Source organism: Heloderma suspectum, chromosome 16, assembly GCF_057233095.1.
Source record: "Heloderma suspectum isolate Gila_16-S chromosome 16, 16-S_ref, whole genome shotgun sequence".
Classification (NCBI taxonomy): Eukaryota; Metazoa; Chordata; class Lepidosauria; order Squamata; family Helodermatidae; genus Heloderma; species Heloderma suspectum.
In genome coordinates this window covers 9,172,917-9,183,230 of record NC_139473.1, presented here as the reverse complement: position 1 = coordinate 9,183,230, position 10,314 = coordinate 9,172,917, and the positions used below count along the sequence as shown (strand labels likewise).

Below are 10,314 nucleotides of genomic sequence, written 5' to 3'. Positions count from 1 at the left end.
CACTTTGCACCTCATCTTGAATGAACTCAATTTTATTATATTATTCTTTCAAAGTATTTATACCCCGCCTTTGCAGTTTTTAAAAAAATGCTCATGGTGCTTAACAGACTATTTAAAACATCAACATTGCAGCATAAAATATTACTGGGCCATTCCATCTGATATGTGGGAATACAAGTGGCACCAGCAGCAAAATATTGCAATATGGAGTGTGCTTGTTCAGGGCTCCAGCCAGCCAGCCATGCCCTCTTCCAAGATACCCCATTCCATTTAACTTCAGTGGAGATTTGAACTCAGGGCTCCTTTGTCCTTCTCTAACACACTAGCCTTACTTTGTGTTGACCTTCAGCAGCTCAGCTAACTTGTTTATAAGGTGGATTTTGAACATGTAATGGATGTAGATATACAATGCTCCTTGCTGTCCTATTATTATTATTATTATTATTATTATTATTATTATTATTATTATTAGGCCACTGAGTATGCTTAGACCTCATTATGTTGTTTTGGGCTCTGCCCCAACCCACCCCCACACTTAGGTCCCCCCCATAAGTGTTTTCATTTCTGTAACTCCCAATAGCTGAAGCTCTCTGAGAGGTTCACAAAAATTATAACGCAAAGGTGAGAAATAATAAAATATAAAACGTTTAACATATAAAATTCAAAAACAATTTAAAACAGCTAAAAAACCCAGTTACAATAAGATACTGGGACCTGATAAAACAACTGGCATTAAAAGCCCCATCATATGTTGTCAAATGCCTGGGAGTAGAGGAAAGTGTTAACCTGGTGCCAAAAAGATGACAGTGTTGGCACCAGGGGTACCTCACTGAGGAGAGTGTTCCATAATCAGGGGCCATCACTGAGAAGGCCCTCTCCCTTATGGCCATCCTCCAAACCTCCCTTGGAGGAGGCACTTAGAGAAGGATGATGGATGACGATCATAGTGTATGGGGAGGTTCATACCAGGAGAGGTGCTCTGGCAATTATTGTCATGTGACATAAGCATTCCACAATCAGAGGGCTACCACCAAGTAGGCCCTCTCCCTTGTGGCCATCCTCCAAATCTCCCTTGGAGGAGGCACTTAGAGAAGGATGATGGATGACGATCATAGTGTATGGGGAGGTTCATACCAGGAGAGGTGCTCTGGCAATTATTGTCATGTGACATAAGCATTCCACAATCAGAGGGCTACCACCAAGTAGGCCCTCTCCCTTGTTGCCATCCTCTGAGCCTCCCCTGGATCATAGTGTCCAGATAGGTTATACTGTCCTTCTGCAAACCTTTGGGTTCCCCCATGACTGCTGATACCTCCCTCTTGTGCATGGATGATGCATAAGGAGGAGGCTTTTGGCTACATAAAGAATAGGATCCACATGAGTTCCATATCAGTATGTAATATTTATGCATTGTGTGGAGAAAGTGGATAAAAATCTGTCCCCCATCCCGTCCCGTATCCTTCTTTCATAATATCAGAACTTAGCAGAAATCCACAATGGAATCATATGAGTTTGGATTTCTGTTATTCTGACTGTGGAGTCCACAGCGGACCAGCTTTTCCCAAGCCGTATGGATTCTGTGGAGTTGTAGATTTTTTTGTTTGTTTACTTTCTGGAATTTTACACAAATTTAGTTGTAGAAAAATACGTAAAATACAAAACCAACAGGGGGGAAATGTGCATTCCCCCCATAGGCTAAAGCATGAAAATGCGCATTTGGGAGGATTTGTACATTTGCGCAAGTGCAAATTTGTGCAAATTCAGGTAATTGGAAAAAATCCAATTCCGTCAAACGGAATGAAACGGATGACGGAATGAAAGCCACCTGACAATTTGTGAAATGCAGACAGAATGGATTTTACAAAATCCATACATCCCTAGGGCCAAAGAGTCCAACTGATTGGCTGTAGATTCAGGATACATAAAAGAAAGTACTTCTTCACACCGCACAGAATTACTTTATGGAATTTCCTGCCACCAGATGTGACGATGGTCACTGGCTCAGATAGTTTTGTATGGAGACTAGCAAATGCAGGGAGAATGGTTCTTTGAGCACCTAAATGGAACCTCCATGTCCCAAGGCAGTATGCCTCTGAATATACCAGTTCCTGGTGGATAACAATGAGAGGATGCGATTTCCTTCATGCCCTCCTCTTGGCTTCCCAGATACTTCTGGTTGGCCAGGGGAAAGACAAAATGGTGGACTAGATGGAACTTTGGTTTGACCCAGCAGAGGTTGTCTGATAATATTGTCCTACCTACTTTACAGGGTTGTTGTAAGAATTTAGTGAGATAATGGAACATTTTGAAAACTCTGAAACTGCTTCTAAATATGGTTGTTATATTAGATTGCAATGCTTGGAACAAGGTGAGCTTAGTTTAATTCCCAGAACAGCCATTAAACTAATTTAGTTACCCTAAATGAGGGTAACTAGTGCAATACCCTGGACTAGTTATTCACTCTCAGGTTAACCTACCTCATAGAAGAAAAAGAATGGATAGATCCATGTACACAAACTTTGGAGGAAGGGTGTATTACACACATAATACACCAGGTAGCCAGAAATGTAGTCATAAAGGGGCCTAAAGGGGTTGGGAAAATAATTGCAGAAGAACCAGAATATAAATCATGGGTGGGCAAGCTTTTTGCTGCCAAGGGCCACATTTCCTCATGCGTAATCGGTCAGGGGTCATCTGTCAGGGGTGTTTCTGAGCATAGGGAGTGGGATAGCCGTTCAGATTCTGAAGCAGAACTGCCAGACATGGGGGAGGTGTTTTCCCAAGCTAGTCCAGACATGACTAGGCCAGCTTCTCAGGTTACAAACGTCCAGCTGGCTGAGGATAAGGGTCCCTCTTCACACACCCCTGTGAGAGACAGTGAACAGAAGGAGGTGGGGTTTGGGGAGTCTGACCTAATAGATGCCAGACACAGGGCAAAGAGAGAGAAGGCCAGGGCGGAACTTAAGATGGTCTACCCAATTGGTCTTGTGTGGAAAGCTGCACTTAGAGGCCTCACGAGAGAGAGGGACCTCCCGCCCTTAAGTTGGGCTAGTGAGACCGCCTCCCTCTTCAAATGGCGGGCAACTCTCATAACTTCCTTTTGAATCCCCTGAGGGCATTCCTTTGTAGACTGAGAGTCACTGAGAATTTGCATCTGTATGACCCTGTGGAGTAATAGATTAAAATCTGTAGATTGAAGCCTCTCGTCTGTGTTTGTTTTCGGCATTGAAATAAAGTGGGGGCTAAAGGAATCCTGACACCATATGTCAGTGGTGGGTTGATTATTATCCTTTTCCCCTTTCTTTGTCTGCCACCCCCTTTTCTTTTTCTTTCTTTCTTTCTTTCTTTCTTTCTTTCATATGCAACAGATCGCTGTTGCCATATTGCATCCAGAGGGCTTTTGAAATTAGTCTGAAGGCCTCATAACATTAGGCCGAGGGCTGCAGGTTGCCCCCCCGCCCCACCCGCCCTATAAATGCAGATAGCCTAATACATATAAAGTTCTTTACTTGTATTGTTTCATACTGGGTAGAATTCTGCTTGTATGCTTTTCCTTATATCTACACAAATAAAATGGCTAGGGCTCCCGCCCACCTTCAATGAAAGCTGAATATGCAGAGAGGGAGTCAGGAATATCCCCAAGGGATGCAAGCCCCTGTAGACCCTGAATGTAATACATTTAAATAAGTGACCTAAAATTGAGTGATGCCAAGGACACCTCTTCATTTCCATCTTTGCTCCACTGAGGCTGTAAAGTCTCATCTTTTGCCACACGGCACAAATCTCAGCCTTTCCCTTCAGAACAGCACGGTACAATTTCTCTGCCTGCCTCCTGCCCCATACACACACACACACACACATACACACACACACAATAAGATTCCTCTTGCCAATTGCTCATGTTGCAACCACTTAACCAGAATATCCTTGAGATATCTTGTTGGCTCAGTTACGGGAGGAAGAGCGAGGCTAGCGAAGGAAGGTTGGCCTGAAGATTCGCAGGCTACTTTATGAAACCTGACAATCCAACTATCTCTATTACATGCTCTTTTTTTGTTTAGCTGCCGTATGCACAGAATGTGCGGGGGCGGAGGGGGGTGGAGAGGGAAAGGCAAAATAGATTGCTTTGGTATGAATGTAAGGCCTGCAAAGAGTATTGGAAACCTATGGTGGAAAGGGCCAACCTCTGGATTTACCAACTAAGATGAAGACCTTTGATAAATGAGGTGTTTGACCGTTTACATCCAGTCATCTGAAGTAGTGACCAATTCCTCCCAAACACTTAAAAGTATCTGGTAGGCCCATATTGTTCTTCGAAGTGAACAACCAAGGAATTGGAAGCCTTATGTTTGGCCGAAGGAACACAATTGAGAATTTGAACAACCCATGCCAAATTTCCCAGTTATATATCATGTTATCTTTTTTTCCCACCTCCCAAGTCTACACGGTGGTAAGGGAAGTGGCAAACTGGGGGTTCAGGCAAGGTAATATGCTGCTGCTGAATTTATAAAATGACGCCACAGGAGACTGAAGGGCAGAACGAAAACGTTTATTAAACTCTGTGAAACCCTTACTAAAAGTTCTGATCTCAAAATAGCTGCCGGCATGAGCTTCCTCAGAGACAGAAAAAGTTTAGAATGACACAGATCCTGAACTTCTGGGGAGGGAAAACAATGACTGAAAGCACCTATGGCAGCACAAGAACATAAGAAGAGCCATGCTGGATCAGGCCAAAGGTCCACCTAGTCCAGCGTTTTGTACACACAGTGGCCAACCAGCTGCCCACATATGTTCTTATGTACCCGCAAAAAATGCCTGTCGGATTGCTTGCCCCTGGGATTGAGAGGGGTGTGAGTGAAGAAGGCACTGCAGGGGGAGAAGGCTTGGGCAGGAGACAGGAAAGGGATGGCAAGGGTAAAAACAAACAACGAAAGTGTTACCAGATCACAGGAGTGCCCGTTTGTTTTGTGCCACTTCCCCAACATTTCGGGGATAACCTCCTTCTTCAGGGACTCCCTAAAATACATAACATACGTAGGAAGCTGCCTTATACTGAGCCAGACCCTTGGTCCATCTAGCCCAGTATTGTCGACACTGACTGGCAGCGGCTCTCGAGGGTTTCAGGCAGGAATCTTCCCTCTCCTTACCTGGAGAAACTGGGGATCGAACCTGGGACCGTCTGCGTGCAAAGCATGTGCTCTATCACACTGAGCTGTGTATAAAACTAATGTGTATTAGTTTTATACACATGAATATACAAGATATGCAGCACAAAATTACCATGGAATAACCAACTACAGAAGGGGTCCCCAACCTTTTTGGGCTGGTGGGCACATTTAGAATTTTGAGAGCGTGTCATGGGTGCTCTCACAAAATGGCTTATGGGGAAGGTGCTAACCATTCATAAAATGGCTGCCATGGTGAGCACGGCTGGTCACAAAACACTCATTTCACAGAAGGCAAACTGGTGAGACTGAAAGTGACTTGCTCAAGAACCTAAGTATAAGGCAGAGGTAGGGGTCTGACCTCCAAAACATAAAACCACTGTTTAGAACCATAATAAAGATGGGGCTGGAGGGCAGCACTTTGCTTTGAAGCATACCAGGTTCCCAGTTAGATAAATACACATTTAAAAAGAAAATAGAATCAGGAGCGGCAGGGAACCTGGTGAATGCCAAGAAAGGTGTCTGCAGGCACCACGCTGAAGACCCCAGAACTATTTGCATTCACAAATACATTGCAAGCTTTCAACACAAGGACATTCTCAAACAAAACTCTTCCACAAATGTTTGTTTTGAACAATTTAAAATGTGTAAAGCATATAAAACAAAACAAACTAATCGCAGCCACCCACTAAAACTCTTTTACTTGCACTAAGCAAAAGCTTCTTGTCATTCCACATTCAGATGACAGTGTTCGGGAATTTTCTGGTGCTGACAGTTTGTAATGTATTTCTGAATGCATAGTGTTGATCTTGTCTTGTATCACTTCGTGGGGGTTTTCTGGCTACTTTTAGTTGCCTCTCTGTTGTTAATGGGGCAAAAGCAGGAGGAGGACTAAAGGCTGCCTTGGCTCCATTTAGCTGAAGTATTGATACATTCCTGACAAGTAGAAACCTCCATTTCCATTCAACAGCAACTGTATGGTAGCCTTGTGTCCTCTTTTACAGAAGACAGTCCCGTTTGAAGGGCTGCCAAAGGACAGTCCAATATTTGAAGGTGTCCTCTATTTGAAGGATAAAAAGAGGAGGGGAGACACATGTACAGGAAAAAAAACAAGGAGAAAAGAAAATGGAGAAATCCCGGGTGTCTATAGAAAAAAGTTTATGATGGTTATGATGGTCCCAGGGCATGGTCTGAAGGCACATGAGGCAGCCACCTTGCTGAAGCTAAGCAGGTTTGGGTCTGGTCAGTGCTTGGAGAAGAGACCACCTGGGAACCACATGTAGCCACCTTGAGTTCCATGATGGAAGAAAGGTGGGATATGAATGTAATAAATAAAATAGATAATTGCAAGGTTGTTGTTGTTTTTCCCTGGATTTTAGGAAAGCTGATTTTAGTAAACTCCGAACAATGATCAGTAAGGTCCCACGGCAAGTGACGCTAACGAGAAAGGAGTCCAAGATGGGTGGGAGCTTTTAAAAAAGGAAATTCTCAAGGCACAATCACAAACAATTCCAACAAGAAGAAAAGGTGGAAGACAACAGAAGAAGCCAATGTGGCTTCACAAAAGGCTTAGGGATTACCTGAAAACAAAAAAGGACACATATAGGAAGTGGAGAGAAGGCTAAGTAACAAAGGAAGAGAACAGGCAGGTAGCACAGAATTGCAGGGATGGTGTCAGGAAGGCTAAAGCTGAGAACGAGCTGAGGTTAGCGAGGGATGCTAAAAACAACAAAAAGGCTTTCTTCAGCTATGTGCATAGTAAAAGGCAGAGGAAAGAAATGGTTGTTCAGCTATTAAATACGGATGGCAAAACGATACAAAGAAAAGGCAGAGGTGCTCAATTCCTACTTTGGCTCAGTCTTCTCCCAAAAGAGGGTCTATGACCCCCTTGGGAAAGGCGAAGTGCAGGCTGAAGGGGCAGGATTGCAGCTTGAGATAGATAGGCATATGGTCAAGGAACACCTAATTACTTTGAATGAGTTCAAATTTCCAGGACCAGATGAACTGCATCGTAGAGTAATAAAGGAACTGGCAGAAGAACTCTCAGAACTGCTGTCTATTCTCTTTGAGAAATCATGGAGGACGGGGGAAGTGACAGATGACTGGAGGAGGGCTAATGTTGTCCCTATCTTCAAAGAGGTTAAAAAGGAGGAACCTGGGAACTACAGACCAGTCAGTCTGACATCAATCCCAAGGAAAATTCTGGAGCAGATGATAAAGCAATCCAATCCAATCCAAGAGGGTTCAGAGGAAGGCAACAAAGATGATCAGAGGACTGGAAACAAAGCCCTATGAAGAGAGACTGAAAGAACTGGGCATGTTTAGCCTTGAGAAGAGAAGACTGAGGGGAGATATGATAGCACTCTTCAAGTACTTGAAAGGTTGTCACAGAGAAGAAGGCCAGGATCTCTTCTTGATCATCCCAGAGTGCAGGACACGGAAGAATTGGCTCAAGTGACAGGAAGCCAGATTCCAGCTGAACATCAGGAAAAACTTCCTGACTGTTAGAGCAATACGACAATGAAACCAATTGCCTGGGGAGGTGGTGGGCTCTCCCACACTGGAGGCATTCAAGACGAGGCTGGACAGCCATCTGTCAGGGATGCTCTGACTTGGATTCCTGCATTGAGCAGGGGGTTGGACTCGATGGCCTTGTAGGCCCCTTCCAACCCTACTATTCTATGATTCTATGATTCTATGGTCCTTTTATGTTGTCCCAACGCATTTCGGAAATATTAATTTCCTTCTTCGGGGGCTTATCTTGTAGTCAATATACTAAGACAGACAAACCTCATCCATTTGTATTATCAGATGGAACGTGTCGGGCCAACATAAAAGAACCATAATAAACTTTTTTCTATAGGCACCTGGGGTTCCTCTATTTGAAGGGCCAGCCTGTCCAGTTCCAGTTTAAAACTGAAGAACCATAAGAACCATTGGCCATCCACAGTTAGCTACTGGGTTGCCGACTGAACAGCCAGGTATATATGTAGGGCGCCATCACACAAGGCTTTTATCGTGCACTCATGGCGGGTTATGAACTTGAGCACGCTCTGGGAGAGCGCGGAGAACAGGAAGGCCTGGCGTGCTATGATCCATGGGGTCACAAAGAGTTGGACACGACTTAACGACTGAACAACAACATGGCGGATCACTCACGAAGTTTGCAGGTCATGATGTCGTCAACCTCCAAGGCACATCCAGCGGTATTTCCTGGTTATTCCATGTTAAAAAGATCCAGAGATAATGAGCTATTAAAATATCCTGGCTTTTCCCTACTGTGTACGTTTGTTGTTGCACTATTAAAACAGCCACTAGATGGCAAAGTTTCATTGAGATCTATAGAACACTGAAAATTAAAAACTTCCCCACTCAGCAATCACATGGTCGCCATCTGGGAGCCCACGGTGAACGTGGAAAGGCTCCACAAAGGTAGGATGGCGGTTTTTTTCTTTAATGTAGAGACGCCCACAGAAGTCACTGTGTCAGTCTTTCTCACTATGGTGAGAAGTACGGTATTTCTACTTAAATTATAATAATTTCCAAATTTGCATACATATAAATTAGCATATGCAGATTTATGCAAATTGGTGTCCTCTTTGTTGGGTGATGCATTTCTTCTTCTTTTTAGGTGATCCATAAGCGGAAACCCTAGCAGTGAGTGTAAAAACCAGCAACGCCCCAAACTTCCCAACAGCATGTGGTTATTTTCATGGGGAAGTTTCCAGAAGGTGAAGCTGTTGCTAAAACTAAGAGCAACCAAAAAGGGGTGGGGGCAGGGGAAGGCAAGATGTAGAAAGGTCCTGATGGGATGTGACTGGCCCAGAGTTCTGGGATTGTAAAGTGGAGAAATGGGAAGCGATTGGCAATGCAACCGGACAATGAGAAAAGCGTTTGTGATTTTTGCCGTGAAAACGGGCAGTTAAAGATCATTGGAACGGACAAGGCAATCTTCCGACAGGGTAGAGCTCTGATTGCCTCCAACATGATGGAAGCAAGCAGAAAAACAAGGGGGGGGGGGTTAATAGCATCCAATTTCAAATAACTTACTTAGACTCTAAGTTGGCCAAGAGCAAGGATTTCTTTTTGCCAGTTTTTATACAGCTGTGTCAGAAGCGCAAAAATTTGCTTGATTTGTATGGTATTAACTAGGTTCCAGGAAAAGCAACAGAAAGTACATCACAACGCATAGCTAAGTTGCGGAATTTGCTTCCACAGGATGCGGCGCTGGCTGCCAGAGATTCAATCAGAAAAGTTTATGGAGGACAGGTCTATCAACCAGCTATTAACCATGATGGCTAAATAGAACTTCCATGTCCAGAGGCAGTATATATTTAAGTACCAGATGCTGGGGAGAAAGAACACAATGGCTGCGTTCACACAACATGCTAACCCACACTCAGTGGTTGAGTGTGGGTTGTTGTTGAACTGTGGGCTGTTTGTTGAACCATTAGCCTGTTCTCCAAACCTAGGACATTTTCCACAGGGTGGCTTGATGACCATTCTGTGTGGTTTCTTAACCACCCTGAACAACCAAACAACAAACCACAGGTTCTCAAAAAATAAGCCACACTCTATGGTTAACCAGCCACCCTGTGGAAAATGTCCTGGGGACCGAACAACACACTAACCTATGGTTCAACAACAACCCACACTCAACCACGGAGTGTGGGTTAGTGTGCTGTGCAAAACCAGCCAGTGGCCACTACGTTCATGCCTTCCTTATGAGCATCTAGAGCAGCCTTCCCTAACCTGGTGCCCTCCAGATGTTTTGGACATAAACCCCCATGAGCTCCAGCCAGCATGGCCAATGGTCAGGAATTCTGGGAGCTGTGATGCAAAACATCTGGAGGGCAGTGGTGTGGTGAAGCCAGGGCTCACAGAGTTGCAGCACCAGCACTTTTTGATTAGCAGGGATGCTGATGTCGTTTGCCTACCCACCCCTGCCCCAGACTTCCCTGTTCCCTCTGCAATCCTCACACAGTAGGTGGGGGAGAACAGATTTCCCCAGCAACAATATATAGTTGTGAGCTATCCCTGTTACAATGCAACGTATTTTGCGGTGGCTTGATATTGAATGGGCAATTAAGCTTTACCAAAGATCTAGTTCTAGTCGAGATGAGATATGGATCAACACAGTTGCCTGCTT

The 10,314-nt window shown here is 44.3% G+C and overlaps 1 protein-coding gene across 1 annotated transcript in view; it reads right to left on the bottom strand.

Annotated features, from left to right (window-relative positions):
* Positions 1–7,923: 7,923 nt before the first annotated feature.
* MRPS23 (mitochondrial ribosomal protein S23) overlaps positions 7,924–10,314 on the bottom strand; it is a 67,656-nt gene continuing 65,265 nt past the window's right edge. The window contains exon 6 of the mRNA XM_084822467.1: positions 7,924–8,378. Coding sequence (XP_084678593.1) covers positions 8,337–8,378 — 42 coding nt within the window. The 3' untranslated portion in view covers positions 7,924–8,336. The remainder of the gene's footprint in view (positions 8,379–10,314) is intronic.